Here is an 18,035-nt window from a genome sequence, read left to right on the forward strand (position 1 = left end):
CATCTGACTCAACTTCCATTTTATAGATAGGGAAGCCAAGGTTCAGAAAGGTAAGCTACTTAGTGGCCAACCTAAGATTTTGAACTCAGGTCTCTAGACTTCCAGTTCTGTGTTCTTTTATACTATACCGCAGTAGCTCTCCAAAGTCAATTCTATCGCCCTAGCAAAGCTCAGAGTTAATACTGGCTCCAGCAGATAAAAAACAAGCCAAAGTAATTTCTCTAGTTTTCTCAAGAGTTCAACTCTAATGGTAGTTAGTGGCTCTTACTTGGTTCTGGAGTGGAGATGAGGAAATGGGGGTGGGTTGTAAGTGTATTCATTACTGTCCACTCTCAATTATGTAAGTATAGTGCAGAAAAGCCTCATTATAGCCATTAACAACATACATGTAAGTGCTCTTTGGAAATACTATTTGGTAATGATTGTATTTAATCACCCAGCTTTTACCAGAGAGTTTTGCTCTCTTTTTCCATCTTGTGCTTTTAAAGGTGCAGGGAGAAAGGATGTCAAAAAGAAGCAGCCACATGCCATTTTTCTTGCTGTCAAATATTCACCCTTGCACTCCTCTCCAAAACCATGGTGCCTAAAATCCCACAACCATAAATGTATTCCTTTGACATTCAGTCATTAAACTATCATTCATTGTTTTCCGTTTGATTTGTAAATATAAATCTTCCTAGGTAGGGAGACATAGGGGCAAAAATCACTATAGTGAGTGTGTTGGAGACTTTCATGGGTGTAGGTGAGTAGTGGATGGTGGGTGGAAGCTCAGAAGGGCCTGGTTGGGGGACAAAGGCTGGGGACGCTTAAAGAGCAAAGAGAGAAGATGGGTGCATGGTTGGTGGTGAAGCTGGAATTTCTTATTTCACCATTTTGATCAGGATTGGCTGAAAATAAGAATTTCCATGGTGGATTTCTCTTTCCTGGGTTTTGCTAACAAACCAAAAATAATATCTCACCTTTTACCCTTCTTCCTATTTCATAGTACTTTGTTTCTTGGACTCTCTTCCCAATACCCAAAATTTAACAAGATGAAAAGTTAGCCATTACTTTCCCCCTGATACCCTCACTCTTAGCAGACGTTTGTCTCCAGCCTCACTATCTAGATGTAACCTTGTTGTTTACTCCAACTCCCTCTCATTCTCAAGGCACTGGGAGCCTATCCTTAGCCCTGTCACTGCTTTCTCCATTGTAGCCTTCCAATGTTTCTGGTTCCCTGTGTTGCTGCTGCTACCCCCACCCCCATTTAGGCCCCTCTCACCTCACTACCTGCTCTTACTGCAATGACTTCCTAGCTGGTCTCCCTGATTCCAGCCTCTCTCCTTCAATCCAGCTTGTGCATGTTGCCAGATTAATCTTCCCCAACAGGGCTTTCATCAAATCCCTCTCCAGCTCCAGCACCCCTACTGCCTTTTGTATTCACTCCAAATGCCTTCATTTGGCTCTCAGGCCCTCTCACCTTCTGCTGCCATTCTTCCAGCCACCCGCCCTCCCCCACTTCATCAACCCCACTTCTCATTTCTCATTATTCCTTAACAGAGCGCTTCTCTTCAGCCAAGCTAATCTGCTTACCACCACCCCGCCCTCCCCCGCCGCAATTTGCTCCTTTCTGCCTCTTGTTCTTTTGCACATGCTGTTCTTTCTCCCTGAAAAGCCCTTACCTTCTCAGCTCCAGAAAGTTGCATCCTTGACCTTCCTAACAAGCACATTTAAAATTTAACTTTTCCAGGAAGTCTTCCTGGATTAATTTGCTCAGCTCAGTTTTTTTTTATTAGTTTGAACCTGATGAAATTGCCGATATCTAACTGTTTTTGATTCACAGAAATGGTAACTTTATATAGTTCAATCTAAAACACTCTTCTTCCAGGTTTTGAGTACCATATTTCTGTTGTTAAATTACATTTCTTTATATATTGCTTACAGTGCCCCCCCAAGAAAAATTTCTGACATTCTCACTGCCATAAACTCTGAACGCAGAAATAGTCTTTTGTCCCTGATGGGGCCTGAAATGAAGCAGAGCACACGATGGGTGTTTGACTTTGACCTTTACTGGATTCATTTCCCTTTACTATATAGTGGCCCTCATCATTCCCTCTCTTTTATTGCAGTTAGGGGTGCATATGTCTGTGTTTCCTACTGGTCTGTGAACTCCTCAAGTTTGATTCATCTCTGGCACCACCTCTGCACCTAGCACAGTGTGTGGTACCTAGTAGACCGTCAATAAATATTTGCAGAACTGAGTTGAAGGAATTGTTGCACCTTTTTGCACTGCAAGGAACAGGAAGGTTGGTGTTCCTCTAATCCTTTTAGAGGAGACCTAGAGAAAGCAACTTGTGAATCTCTTAGCCCCAGCACAATCAAATTACCAGACACATATAGATCTCAGCAAACAGCAAATCCATGGCAACCAGTGTGGTAGCACACTTGCCTTTCCCTGGAAACCTGCCAACTGCTACTTGCCGGCTCAAGAAAGCAAGCACCAGAGAATTTCTATACTTTTAGCTTCTGCGTCCTTTCCCACATTGCTGCTGTGTCTGCCTGCGTGGTTCTGGGTTGGAGAGAGTAGTATGTTTTCTCTGTTCATAATTCCTTAGAAGAATAGATTCAGACCTGGGGGGATGGGGGGGCACTAGCATGGCAGTCTGTCTAATAAAAATATAAGGCAGTCAATAAAACAGTACCCTCTGAGCCCTAAAGGGCATTGCAGATGTTGTCAGTTAATCCTCCCTGCATTCATTACACAATGCTTTCTTTTTAGAGCTGCTGTGGACTGCCCCTGAACTGTTGAGAACCCCAAGAGGCGGCAGGTTAGGTTCTTTTGCAGGAGATGTCTACAGCTTTGCCATCATCATGCAAGAAGTGATGGTCCGGGGTACCCCATTCTGCATGATGGATCTGCCTGCTCAAGGTAAGTGGGAAGTGAGAAAAGGGCCCTAGGGGTCCACCACGGCCAAGATCATCAGACCAACTCAGGCTGTCATGATTTTCCAGAAGAGTGTTAGTGCTAACAGCCTGATAGTCTGCAAGCAGCTCAAGTTATGTACAGGTGGGACTTATAGCCAGACAACTTTAGGCATCTGGAAGAAATTCCCCCACCCAAGAAGCTGGTCTTTTTTCAGACTGTGACATAAGCCAAGGGCCTACAGGACTGATGCCAATCCTTTTTTTTTTTTTTTTTTTTTTTTTAATTTCACAGTCCCTTCTACTCCTTTGAGACACTCTGCCAAGTATTTTAGTATCCCTCATGCTGCTTCTGGATGTCAAGGCCCTACCACTGTTTCCCTGTGACATGCCCCAGGCTTCTATCCTAATCTCCCACCAAGACACTTGGCTATTAGGCAATATCTATCAATAATGACAAAATCAGTAGACAAAACTTTGAGGGGAAACAGGATATCTGTATATTCTCAAAGTATGAACCCACAAGATACTTACAAATTGCAAATGGAAAAAATAGAGTTTACAAGTAGAGGATCCTGTAGACACCACCTTAAGCAAGCATTCAAGATTACCAATAATAAGCTATTACCAGTAATACAGCACACCCATGTCATATACCCATTGACATGATACACTAAGAAGGGCACAATGTCACCTTAGTGTTATTCTTGACAAAAAAAAAAATACACAACCTCAATCTAATAATGAGAAAACTTTAGACAAACCCCAGCTGACATTCTACAAAATAAGCGGCTAGGACTAATCCAAAGTATCTAAGACAGGAAAGAATGGAAAGACAGGAAAAGAATGACGAGCTATCACAGACCGAAAGAGACAAAGACAATAATTACATGCAATATGGGATCTTGAATTGGATTGTGGAACAGAAAAAGGACATTAAGGGAAAACTGATGAAATTCAAATAAGAACCTTAGTAATATTATTGTACAAATGTTAATTTCCTTTGTACTATGGTTCTGTAAGTTATTAACAATAGGGGAAGCTGAGTGAAGGTGTACAGGAAATTGTACTATTTTTAAAACTTTTCTGGAAGTTTAATTTTTTTCAGAATAAAATCTTTTAAAAATGAAAAAGAAAGAAAAACTAAAACCACTTAGCTAGGCTGTGTCCCACTCAGGGTTCCACATCATTCCTCTACTTAAAGCCCTCCAACAGTTCCTCATCACTTGTTAAGTGAAGGTGAGACTCCTCCCATGACATACAAGGCCTTTCACAATCTGGCCCCTGGCTACCTCTCGAGGCTTATCTTCTGTCACCCTCTATATCCTAGCTAAACCACATGACTGGCAGGGCCCTGAAAGTATCATGGTCTCTCCCATCTCTGTGCCTTTTCACATACTAGGAGGTGGAATTTTCCCACCTCCTCCCAACCTTGCCTCATCCAACTCATGTCACCTTCTCTGGGAAACCTTCTTTAGTGTGGGTCAGGTGCCTTTTCTGTACTCACAAGTGCCTGTCTCAGCTAGAGCACTTATATTGTTTGCCACTGTTTATTGCAATTGGACTGTGAGATCCTCAAGTGCATGAATCATGCTGTGCCTAAGCAGAAAGGTGGCCCATTCAACTTGATGGTGTTCTGAGAAAGGGACAAAGACTCCATCTGCCAGAGAATGGATGAGGCAGTCAAGTTTCAGGGAGTACATTCTCATGGAATCTGTTGTACTGAGAGCACAATGCTGTAATGGAGGAACCATTACTGGTACAGCCTGACCTGGGTTAAAGGAACAGAATGTGTAATGTCACAAGGAACTGAGAAGTCAGAGGCAACAACTGGAATTCTTTTATGGAGGCAAGGGGCTCATATCAGGGGTAAAGCGGCACTGTTGGAGTGTTATAGCCAATTCAGGAATGGGAAGGTCACACTGGTGGGGCAAACAAAGCTTGGCTCCTGATGTGGCAGTTAGAAAGTTAGAATTGGAGGTGGTGGGGAGGGGACTAAAGATGAGAAATGAGCCTGAAGAGATAGGACAAGAGCCTGGATTTTACTCTGTGGGTGATGGGGAGTCATAAAAGGCTTTTGAGCAAGAAAGTGACATGACCAGATCTGGGTTTTAGGAAAGGTTTGGAGAAGGGTAGGTTGGAAGCAGAGAGATCAGTTTGAGGCCCAGTGTGGGTTGCTGGGGATATTGAGAGATAACGATTTTTTTTTCCTGCTGCCAGGGAGTTTTCTTTTTGTAAAAAGGTCAGTGTGACTGCTCCAGACCTTTTGTCACTAATGGCTGTTGGGTCTGAATAGGGAGTCTAAGAATTCCCAGTTGAAGTCTGAGACATTTGGAAGCAGGACAGTGTAACAGATTGATTCCTTGGTTCAAATTTGAACTCTGTCACTTTCTAGCCATGTGACCTTGGGTAAGTTACTTACTCTCTTCATGTCTCAGTTTCCCTAGCTATAAAATTAAAATAAGAGTGCCTACCTCACCTGTTTGTATGTGAGAATACAGTGAAATAATGCATGCAAAGTATTCAGCACATTACTGGTATATAGGAAATATTCTACTGGAAGTGGAGTTCATGGACCATCAACCAGGAGGATCTTCATGAGGCCTTGAACTGTTTACTGTAGTTCTTAATTCCCTTTGCCTAGACACAAGGTAGAGACCTGGACCTGGGCTGGGCCTGGGCTTGTAAGGAAAGTTAAGTGGGTCTATTGTGGGGATTGGACGGCTTAGATGATTGGGGATGGTTGAGGGGAGCCAGGTTACTGAAGTTAGAGCATTAGAGTTGACATCAGATAGGCAGTATCTAAAACCTAGCAGAAACAGAATAAAGTTGTGCCTAAATGATACCAAGAGTCCAACTGATTAATATCTCACTCCTCCCCCATTGCCTGATGCAGCTTTTGCTCAAATATAATCTATATTCAGGTCACCTAAGGAGAGAGCAAAGGAGATGGTCCTTCTGTGTTATCTGCTAACCTACCCCCCTTCTTGGCTAAAAGTCAGTTATCTTTGCCAAATCTTGGTCCTTTTTTCCATGATTTGTAAACTTTTCTCTTCTTGCATCTGGACAGAAATCATAAACAGACTTAAGAAGCCTCCTCCTGTGTACAGACCAGTAGTTCCTCCTGAGCACGCCCCTCCAGAATGTCTCCAGCTGATGAAGCAGTGCTGGGCTGAGGCTGCAGAACAACGACCAACGTTTGATGAAATATTTAACCAGGTAAGGACTCTGAATCTTATCATTGCCCAGGAGCCTTCCTGAAGTCAACCTACACAAGGCTAACTCCTTAGTCCTTGTCATATTGTGGAAGGAACCTCTTGCAAGGGGGAAGGGCACTCCTCTCGGAGAAACAGCCTGGGAGTGGCTACTTTGAGGCTCTTGGTGCTGGAGTGTCATCAGCACATCCTCCAAGAGCCCAAAGATTGGTTCTAGTGTTCTTCTGTGTCTGAAGCTCTGTTCCTGACCATCCACAATCTGACCTAATCAACCTTTCAGAGATGGAATTGAACCATTAGGCATTTGTAAGGCAATGGCATTGAAACTATTAGATGATGGGTATCATGGAATAGATGGGGCTCCTCACAGAGCCATGTTTACTTTGGGGATACCAGAGAACTCTGGTATTCAACTCTGGTATTCAACTCTGGTGTTCAAGATGGAAGAAAGAGAAAGTGCAAATGTGGCGTGCAAAAGCAGGAAATTCCTTAAGTTCCCAGGCAATGGGGTACATGAAAAGTGATAACCTTCCTCCTTAAGATACTGAATTTCTAAAGAGGGTGATTCTTTCCCTAGAGGTGGAGATTGAAAGGGGAGTGAAGGAAAGGACAGAGTGAGCCCTGCTGTGGAAACTAAGGTGCAATTCCAATGTTGGACCATGCAGTTTAGGCTTTGTTGAAATTACAGGACACCAAAACTAAGGGTGCTCACCATGAGTGCTGTGTCAGCTCTGGCAGAGAGGCTTTTGTGCCTGGCTGGAGTACAGCACTGAGATGCTTTATGAGTGGCAGGTATCTGAGGCGGAAAGAAAGAAAGAGTTGGATTGAAAGCCTGAGTGGCCCTGCTTATGAAGTCATCCGTGTCCCCAGCTAACAATGCCTCCATTAGCCCGGCTAAGTTTCTTGAGGACACTCAAACAGGTGTTCAATAGTATGGAAAAGGCGAAGGACCATGAAGGTCAAATTTCTGAAACCTTACCATGAGGCAGGAGAAAGAGCATTTGCCCCTGTGTTGATGCTAGAGATGTTATTTCAGAAGGCAGCAGAGAAGCCAGTGATAGATAGGGGGAGTGTACATCATGAGACTTTCAAACAAGACATTGCTATAGCTGCCCTCACTAAAATGCTTCAGTGGAAGTTTAGGCTGTCTGATGACAAGGCTAGCCTCCTAACTTCCTGCAGTTAATAACACTTAAGTGGGAGGAGGAGGAGGAGAGGGAGGTTCCCTGGGTTAGGCAATAGGGGGAGCCCAAAGGATCTAAACTGGCTACAAGGTTATCCCCAGGACTTGGATGAACCTGCGGATGTGAACCAGGCTCAGAAGGGAAACTCCTAGTGTTGGCCTTGGGGCATTGGGTGCTAGGTGGAGCATGTGTGGCCCAGCTATATATAAAAGGTTCACTGGGACAGAGCCCTAGATGTCTGCTTAGCAAAACCACCTCCGATTTTTTGTTGTTGTGAACACAGTCATGTGCATGTTGGCTATAACAGTATAGAGGGGCTACCCCTCATGATTCTAATACTATGCCTAGCTCCCTGTTACTGTAGATAGTCAAGGTCCCAAAAAGGCATATTGAAAATTCGTGACATGCAGACATCTCTAAGGCATTAGGGCATAGAATGGGGGCAAAATCAGTTGAATTTTACATCACTCTGACTGACCGAAGGACAGGTGCTAGAGGACACCCCTATTCTTGGACCTCCATGGTAAGAAATAGGGGTTGATTTTATCATGTGGATCTGGAGCCCTCTGTAAGAGGTTGAGGAACCTCTCACTGTTCAAAAACTGGCGACACAGTGGCATTTGAAGATGAGAATGATTTAGTAGACTGATGATCCAGAAGAGTAAAACGGCACTTTCGGCCCTCTTTCGCCTTACCTCACACACAGCTGGCCTGGGCTCAAGACCAAATCCTGTTGTCTTAGAAGTGGCTACTATGCATATAATAGCATCTCAGAACTGAAGGAGCCTGCTCAGAGCACTTTTGCTCAGGCTTGAAAGAACCAGAAGTGTAGGGGAAGAACTACTGGTGTGCGGGGATGGGGAGGGGGCAGAGGTGCACTGGAAGTGCCCTGTAAATGGGTCAGGGTGACAGTGAGGATGGGTGGTGACTTTTCCTATTTATATCTGGGTTCACCTTTCCTGCCCTGGCATTTTAGTGGAATGGATTTGTGATAAGGGGACCTGCTCCATCATCTCTGAGTTTGAGGAATAAGCATTTTCTGGTTCCCTTTTCTATTTTACTTCCAGTTTAAAACTTTTAATAAAGGGAAGAAGACCAATATCATTGATTCTATGCTTCGGATGTTGGAGCAATATTCTAGCAACTTGGAAGATTTGATTCGGGAGCGGACTGAAGAGCTGGAAATTGAAAAACAGAAAACGGAAAAGCTTCTAACACAGATGCTACCGCCGTATGTGAGAACACCTGAGGAGTGTGAATCCTTATAACAGTGTGTTCTGTTAAAAAAAAAAAAAAAGAAAAGAAAAAATTACCCATCAACTAACTGCTCCCTCCCCTTGTCCTGCACCCTCTAGTGGACTTGAGTCACACCTTCAAATCAAAGTAAAATTGGAAACCAAGGGAGCAGAGCACACATCCTAATTTTCCACTACCTGTAGATCATGCTGGTCATTTAAGTTTTTGTGCCTTGATTTTTCTGTATATCACTTCGTGACTTTCCTAGGAGGTTGACTGATTAAAAGAAAGCAGTTCTTTGAGCTCCTAGAGGAAAGTAGCAAGGTTGTTTTTCCAGGTCTTTCCTCTCTTAGCTGAAAACCTTATCTGTTGCTAAAATTTCCAAGTTTTCCAGGGCACCTTACTTATTATGTTGTAACGTGATCTTCTAGGAGATAATTAAGGAAACTAGCCTCATGAAAGGGCAGTCACCTGGGAGCATTCCCCAGGTGTCTGAGTTAGCCATTTAGAGAGCTGAAAAACCTCCACATGAAGGCACAGACCAGGTTCATCCAGTGCTGTATTCCAGCACCTGGCATAGTTCCTGACCCATTGTAAGCACTTAAAACTTATATGTAGAATAAATGAACGAATTAATGTTTTCATCGATGTAACACTTTCTTCCTCATCATTTATTAGCAGTGGTTTTTAGAGGTTTATTTGGTGTATTTTTAGCAGGTGGATGTGGCATGACGGGAGACCAGTGTCATCTTAGGAATAGCTGTGTCTGCTTTTCAGATCAGTTGCTGAATCTCTCAAAAAGGGCTGCACAGTTGAACCTGAGGGCTTTGACTTGGTCACCTTGTACTTCAGCGACATTGTGGGCTTCACAACCATTTCAGCCATGAGTGAGCCCATTGAGGTGGTGGATCTTCTGAATGACCTATACACACTCTTTGATGCAATAATTGGCAGTCATGATGTCTACAAGGTAGGTTAATTAGCAGGAAAATATATTCCATAGTGAAATTTTTACATGAGGCCCATCCATGTGTATTCCAAAATTGAAGAATAAAATTTATGGAATATTGTTATTTAGGAATAAAAAATTAAATAGTACACCCCTTCCCTTGGTATGTCACTGGAAATGAAAGCCAGGTACAATGCATGTAATTTACAAAATAACAACTTTCAACCCAGCAAAAGATTGCCAGTCAGATTTCTTTTGAACTTTTTTTCTAGAATTGGGACTAAGAAGATGTTGGGACCAAGAGAGTTATTGCACATCAGTGGCTGAGTACTCACAGTGTAGGCAGTACTCTACTAGGCACTGAAGGGGATAAAGAGGAAGTATTGGTGTTTTGCCCATAGTTGGTGACTGCTACAGAGTTCTTGGTAAGGTTTGTGTAGATCTAATACATGCTATAAAAATTTGGTCTCCTCCTTCAGGTACTGTTTTATACGGGAGAGAACTTGGCATTACAGCAGAGAAATATTAGACTCGAGGCTCTTTGGGATTGCTACAGGGTAACTGAAAGGCTGCCTATTGGTCTGAGGTCTGGGGAAGTGATTAATTGTGGGGTGGCAAGCCCCTGTTTCCACCTTCTCTCACTCCTCCAGCCTGTGAATTGTCACTCTATTAGAGTTTGCAAAATGACTACATTGACTAATTTTGGTGCCATGCTTCCTCACCTTTGTTTACATATGTTGTCTTGTCTCTAGGCAAAAAATGACTAAAAATCTCAAAGCTGTGCAGGGACATTTCTACGTTGTCTGCATCATGGATACTTGTCTTATTGAAGAAGAAAGATGCCCCAGGCATCCTAAACTTTAGACAGCTTCTCTATCCCAGGACCAAAGTAGAGCTGGAGAATGAGTAGCTCCATTCATTGGATTCTTCACAGTAGTCTGAAATGTTCTAGCTCTCAAATCACACACAAGAAAGTGTGTTTATCTCAGATTAGACAGGGCCTTTTCAGGTCAGATAGGGAGCCTCAGGGCTAGGCCAAGCCATCTAAATAGGGCTCAGAAATAAACATCATACCTGTCAATCAGCAGGAGCTACAAGCTAATCAAGAAGCACACATGGAAACCATGATGCAGGAAAAATCCATGGAATCAGAGTACCTGTCTTAACTTGTTGAACTCAAGCAGCCTGAAGAGAAAAACAAATCACTGAAAGCTAATTCAGTTGAAACTAAAATCAAAGATGATTCAGCGTGGGCTGTAACACAGCTACCAGTTTAATCAATCCAGCTGATTCTGTTCAGACAATTGTTGGGGGTCTTAGCAATAGGCTATTAGATATTTTGGTACTTAATGGTTGCAGTAGGGAGTTAATGGGCTGTTCCCAGAACAGAGCAAAGCTATATAAATCCAAAAATGAAATTTATTTTTTCAGCCCTGTTTATTAAAAATGACACAGTGCAAAGGAAATAAAAATCGAACCAGCAGCAAATGACCAAACTCATTTGTATTTTCATTTTCTTTACCTGTAAAATTTGAATCATCCCCCCCCGGTACTTGATAATCTGAAATGGAATGGATAATCTGAAATGGAGGGCTACTATAGAATTATGAAGTTAGTGATTCCGTTTCAGTTCTCCTGCCACTATCTGCATCTCAATCGCACCCCTTTCTAAACCTCCTTTTCCCTCTCAGCATCCTTACGTTGACTGATAATTTCCACAGCAACCCTCAATTTTCCACAGCAGTCTGCACACCAAGACCATGCATGCCCATGCTCCCTGCTCTTTCTAATCTCCTCATCCATATCCTTGGGGCCTCCTGGGTGACTGACTCATCAAAGCTAAAGGGTCAACCACTAATCTCTGATAATGGCCAGCCACTGACTTTCCCCTTCCATATAGCATTTACATGGTAATCCTTCCTTCCTGTGTGCAGGCTGGCATGCCTACATGAGGGCAGGTATCCATTCTTCAAATTGCACAAGGTAAGGGAGACCTTGGATGGAAACATTTTGAGACAGAAAGTCCTATAGATTGAAAGGATCATTGTTATTGGCTATAGAAATTCATGATGAAGAGCCTATTGCTGATTGCTAAACTTCTTTCTCTGGAGCTGAATCATACCCACAGTTCCAAGGCTAGTTTCGAGACATACCTATTTGATAATGATGATGATGATGATGATGATGATGGTGATAGCTTGAACTAAATATATATTATCTAATAGGCAGGTTTTAAATGCTTTGACATATATTACATTATTTATTCCTTGGAAAACCCTATGAAGTTTTTACTATCATTAACACTATCGTACAGATAAGGATACTGAAGTACAGAGAGATTAAGTGATTTACCCATGGCCACACAGTTTGCAAGTGTTGAATCTTAAATGCTAACCAAGATGGTATAACTTCAGAGTTTCATGTTCTTAACTGTTGTATTCTGTGGGTGCAGTTCTCCAGGAACACATGGGTTTTAACTGGATTCAGACTTGTAGTAACACAGTCTGACTGGCACATTTCACAAAAAGTCCCTTCAGCTTAGTTATTTTTTGGATTTACCCAAAAAGTTTCAACTTACTGGTTATCTAAAACAGTGAGCGCACTTCTGTGGGGAAGGCGAGGAGCATAGATTTCCCTTTTTTTCAAGTGTCCAGCCCTAACCATCCCCTGCAAAGCAGTTGAGGGCCAGTACTGCTGCTCCTCAGGGAGGTAGTAGTAGGAGAGGAGGAGGTAACTGGTGGGAAGAGACTAATTTTTTATACCCAATAGGCCAGCAAAACTAACTTCATCATACTAGCAAGGCAAAGCAGAGGGAACAGGCTTGTTCTTCCTTTCCCTTTCCCTATATTTTCCTTAAGGCTACCCTAGCTTATTTACCCCAAATAATCTATAGAAACGTTTGCTGGGAAGCATCATAGCCACCTTCTAGGATGCTCCCCCATGGACACCCTAGGGACAGTACTAGAAATCTCCCTTTTCTCTTCCCCACAAATGTCTCAGAGCCTAGTATTTTTCTAAGGTCAATCAGGAGCCTGTGAGGTAGCTATACTCATTTCAGAATCTCTTGGTGTGGGGCCTAGACTTCAGTATTTTTAATAAAGCTCCTTAAGCAATTCTAACATGCAGCCAGACTTGTGGATCATTGACAGTCCCTCTCTGCCTTTCTCACTTTACAACAAAACCACCTGGCCTCCATTATACCCTTACAGCTCTGTGCTAAAAAAAAGCACAAATAAGTTGTTTGCTAATTCTATTTTTCCTAATTCCCAGGTAGAGACCATTGGAGATGCCTACATGGTGGCTTCAGGCCTCCCGAAGAGGAATGGCAGTAGGCATGCAGCTGAGATTGCAAACATGTCCTTAGATATCCTGAGCTCCGTGGGCACTTTCAAGATGCGGCACATGCCAGAGGTGCCAGTCCGAATTCGAATTGGCCTGCACTCAGGTAATAACCAGTTAAAGTAAGGAAACATTCTCATGTGCTTCTAAGAAGACTAAAAAAAAAAGGGAAAAGGATAGCTCTCCATTGATCCCTGGCCACTGGATTATCTAGGTGTCCAGGGCTGCATAATTCCTTTATGCCTACCCAAGTTTACTCTCCTCCCAGTACCTGCACTAACACAGTGGGCAGCAGCTCCTTGTTCCAGGTACTAAACCCTTTTAATCTACCATTTTGGTTAGAGGCAATATTTCCATGTTTGACTATGCTATAAAATCAACAAGTGTATCTTGTAGTTAGGATAATTCATTTAATTAATTAAAATCCCAACTTCGGAACTATTTTCCTCCCATATTCATTACCTACTAGCTCCTCTTGCTTCTGTATCCACTCCCTACCTTTTTCTCTTTGCTCTGCTCTTCTAGGCTCCTTTCTTTCCCCCATCCTTTTTACCCCTTTCCTACCAAACTTCTTTAAAAAAATGAATGACATCCACTGTGCCATTTCTTCACTGTCCAGTCCCTCCTTAGCTCCTTTGCAATCTGACTTCAGTTCTCACCACTTTCCCCAATTCTTGTCTGCCTTTACCTCTGCGGCATCTGGAATTCATGACAAGCCTCCCTAAAACGCTTCTCAATTGGCTTTTATGACATGCTCCTCACTCTGTGAATGCTGCTTTTCACTTTATTTACTGGTTCTCTTGACTCTTCCTGTTCTCTAACATTTTCTGCAAAGCTCTCAGTCTTGTGATCTCTTTGCTGTCTGCATGTATCACCTCTAATTTATTACTCAACCCACAGCAACCTGACTTTCATTTTCTACCACAGTCTGTGTCTCTATTTGTCCCTTATATTGGTATTCTCCAGTGTTCTGTCATGATGCACTTTTTTTCTCCTCCTACATACTCTCATGGGTGATCTCATTCATACCTGTGGTTTAACTACCACTTGTACGCTAATGACTTCCAACTCCACAGCTTTCGTGCAGTCTTCTCACTTAAGCTTCAGCCTTCTATATCAAACTTCCTGCTGATATGCCCACCTGAATGTTCCACATGGACCTTAGACTCAACACATCTAAAACAGAATTATTTTTTACTCATACAAACTTCCTGCTCTTCTTATATTTATTCTCTATTTCAGTTGGTGGTACCACCATTGACCTAGTTTCTCCAGTTAGTCTTGGGAGTCATTCTCTTTGACTCCTCCCTTACTCTGACCTTTAACATTCAACTAACTACTAAGTCTTGAACACTTTACCTTTTAAATATGTGTTGATCTATCTTGTCTCTTCTTCACTCTCACAACCCAAGCCTAGGACACCAACATCTCTCGCCTGGATCACTGCAATAGCATCTTCTTGCTTCCACTCTTGCCCCTTACCATCCATCCTTCTCATAGTCATCAGCATAATCTGTGTTTCCTTGTCTGTCCTTCCATTAGGCTTTAAGCTCCTTGGTGGCAGGAAGCATATCTTACTCATGTTTGTATCCAGAGTTCTTAGCACATAGCAGGTGTTTGATTTTTTCTTTTAGAGAAAAGCCCTCATCTGTCATCTGTGCTTCAGTTTCATATTTCCAACCCCCCTCAGCCTACATTTTCTTGAAACGTTCACCATTATTTCAAATTTAACATATTTAAAACTTCAAGTCATCTTTTTCCACAAATCAGCATAAACTCACAAGCCCATGGCAATTTTCTCATGGTTGTCAATCAGACAGCCAACAAGTCTGTTGATTCTTTTATGTCTCTCTTATTACTTCGTGGCCATCCACTTCTTATCATTGCCTCCTTTTAAGTACCTTGTGCTTGGATTACTGCAGCAGCCATCTAAAGGTTTTTCCTGGTTTTACTTTTTCCCCTTTCAGTGCATTTTATACACTGATCTGAGAAAAAAGATCATGTAATTCCTTGCTCAAAATTCTCTAGTGGTTCAAGATCCTCCATCTTGTACAACCCACTTAATCCAACCTTGTCTCCAGTTTCTCCCGAGCCATGTGAACTAGGCAGACTGTTCTCTCTAAGAGCTTCCCAAATTACATGTTCAGTCCCAACCACAGGCCTTTGATTTATGTCTCTTTTCCACTGTTCAAATCTTACTTACCCATCAAGACCTAGATCAAATCCTACCTTCTCCACTGGACCCTTCTTGATTGAGTCAGGTCCTAATAAGCACCTCCCCCCATTTTCTGAACTATTATAGCACTTCTGTCTGTGCTTCTTGCCTCAGCCATATGTTGTCTTGGGTTACTGCTTAATTGCTTCCTCTTTGATAGTATCTTCTCTTCAATTAGACTATAAATTCCTGGAGAACTAAGACTATGTGTTACTTTTCTTTTTTATTCTCCTTGGTGCTGAGCCATAAAAACAGAGCAGAAAGCCAGGCATGGTGGCTCACACCTGTAATCCCAATACTTTGGGAGGCCGAGGTGGGAGGATTGCTTGAGCTCAGGAGTTTGATACCAGCGTGGGAAATATAGTGAGACCCCCATCTGTTTTTAGGAAAAAAAATCAGAGCAGAAACCAGAAAGGTGAAGGTGAAGAACTTTCTGGATACTCCCAAACTGACTTTTCAGTATGGCTGCTGAAGTTTTCTCAATTACCTTGAACACTTAACACAGCCATATTAAAATGTAAGAACAAAAAAATTCTAAATGCAAAATATTCTTTGATTATTTATACATACTGCTTTTCCATGCCCCAATACAGACAATTGAAAATGAACTCTATTTGTTTTTAGAATAATTCTCTTGATAGACACAGTTTGGGAGCCAGATAAACCCATGAAAGTCTTTCTTCCAACGCTAAGGCACGAGAAAAATTACATTTTTTTCCTTACAACAAACATGTTTGGACCCTGAGTCCCTGTCCAGGCCTTTCTGGTTTGGGTTTGATACTTTTTTGTCCCTGTTGACAGATATAAGCATCTCGAGTGTAACTGTTACTTGGAACAAAGGTACAAATCAGAAGGGCAGTCATGTCTGCACTGTTATAAATTTGCTTTCTTGTAGGGCAAAGAGTTCATTACTCATTATGTCTTTCTTCAGATTCCCAGAGCTATATGATGGCAACTTTTATTCTTTTACAAAGATACATTCCTTCCTCTTTGTACCATTCCTCTATTAGCATTGGGTGCGTACCTGTTGACTGTAATTCCAACCCCCTGCTACTCTACAGGGCCGGTTGTTGCTGGAGTGGTGGGCCTCACCATGCCCAGATACTGCTTGTTTGGAGACACTGTGAACACAGCTTCTCGGATGGAATCAACAGGCTTACGTGAGTACCTAATAGAGGGATGGATAGGATGGCACCATCCTGCTATTGAGAAGGTAATTCTTCTTCACAGACATGAAAGAGAGCAGGGTACTTGATGTTTTAATGTTTTAAAGAAAAATAAAAGATAATTTGAGAAGATTGAGATTTATCACACATTTTCCTGGTCTCTAATGGCAAACCAGTAGGGGGTGATGTTGGACTGAACATGTACTTTCTTGTTCTAGAAATGAAGCTGTAGCTAAGTGACACCAAAACAGCCACTCAATTTGATAAAAACAACTAAAATAGTATTTTGGGTAAAGAAAAAAATTGGCCGGGCTTGTGGGTTTGTGGGAGTCATGTTGAGAAAAGAACTACATGAGGGACTGACATTTTCCGTTTTTCAACTAGTTTGTGGAGACACACTGAAGCCAGCTGCCTCCCAGTTGCCTACTGTTTGCTGTTGCAGTCCCCTTTTTGAACCAGTTAGGACCCCAGGAGTTCTGGCTTCGTCAAATAGCCCTCTAGAACTTAGCTAGCAATAATCCCTCAATCCAAGTAGCTTGGAATTCTGAAATAATTTATTGCAACTTCCCTGTATATAAAACCCTTAGCTTCTATCAAAACAGGCATGGTATCAAAGATACCATTTCTTCTCTGCTTCTTTGAAAAGAAAACTGTACAAACCATATGCCATTTGTCTGTTTGTAAGATGCTGGCTCCACTCTTACTTGGTTATTTACTGCCACTACAGAATCACAATGTGCCTTTTGCTTATATCATGGTTGAGCAAAGCATTTTTTATGCTATTATGGGAAGAGCATAGAGAATAACAGTAAATTCTATATGCAGTTTTCATGGATTTTATACCAAAAAAGGGAAGAAATCACTTAAGCCCTTAGAAGCTCTAGCTCTGGCAAGAAAAGTTCTCCCCAAACTTCAGCAATATACTCAAACCTAGTCCCTGATGTTATGGTGGCCTGTATAACAGTGGGTGGTGCCCTGTCTGACCCCACTTCCCATCACTCATGTGTAGAAACAGGCTTACACAATGGGTCCAGTCTTAGTCAATCTAGCCTGTGCAGCCATGATTAAGGAGGCAGTATGGAACTTAGAAGCTGTTGTCAGAATAAATTTTCTGACATCTGGGAAAGTCTTCAAACTCCTTAAATATGGCAGAGGCCGTGGAAGTAGCCATCCAGGAACTGCTGCATGAATATGGCTTTGCATATGATTTTACTCTTAAAGTGCAACCCAAGATGAAGTGACATTTATCATGGAACTGCAATGCAGATTTGGCACAGTATTCTGGACTGATGTAAGCTTGTAGAAGGCTGAAGTCATATTCTGGTCTGAACCAGGGAAAACTCCACACATTTCACATTGGAAATACAAAGTTGAGACCAGAAATTGAATTTTGAGATTTAGACAGCTCCTTGCCCAGTGATCAGCTAGGAAGAAGAAAATAGAGTGAATCACCCACAGCAGGAGTTTATTAAGCACTGACTGTGCAAGGAAGTTATTGTGAAGCATACAAAGAAGTATACACACATGCTCTCTGTGCTAAAGGAGCTGGTTAATGTGCTTTTCTAAAAGCTAATGACTATGACCCAAATATGACATTAAGCTCTACAACTGAATGGAGATTGTAGAGAGGTAGCCTCTCCTCACATTGGATATGAAATCAGGATATGCCACACATCTGTTAATAGAAACATTATTTCATCAATATCTCCTTTGTGCTCAGTTGAAACCACTGAGATTCTGGAATGGAAGTGACTCGTGACCCAGCCCTGGAGTGATTCTCCTTACCATACAAGTGGATGGTCGTTGGTATGAGCTATCTCTCTTTTAAGC

The 18,035-nt window shown here is 42.2% G+C and overlaps 1 protein-coding gene across 1 annotated transcript in view; it reads left to right on the top strand.

Annotated features, from left to right (window-relative positions):
* The window catches only part of GUCY2F (guanylate cyclase 2F, retinal), a 99,960-nt gene that overhangs the window by 71,084 nt on the left and 10,841 nt on the right, over positions 1-18,035 (top strand). Inside the window, exons 10-15 of the mRNA XM_007992542.3 lie at positions 2,759-2,908; positions 5,972-6,120; positions 8,368-8,531; positions 9,314-9,506; positions 12,756-12,930; positions 16,101-16,199. Of these exons, the coding sequence (XP_007990733.3) occupies positions 2,759-2,908; positions 5,972-6,120; positions 8,368-8,531; positions 9,314-9,506; positions 12,756-12,930; positions 16,101-16,199 (930 nt within the window). The remainder of the gene's footprint in view (positions 1-2,758; positions 2,909-5,971; positions 6,121-8,367; positions 8,532-9,313; positions 9,507-12,755; positions 12,931-16,100; positions 16,200-18,035) is intronic.

This window comes from Chlorocebus sabaeus, chromosome X, assembly GCF_047675955.1.
Source record: "Chlorocebus sabaeus isolate Y175 chromosome X, mChlSab1.0.hap1, whole genome shotgun sequence".
Lineage (NCBI taxonomy): Eukaryota > Metazoa > Chordata > Mammalia > Primates > Cercopithecidae > Chlorocebus > Chlorocebus sabaeus.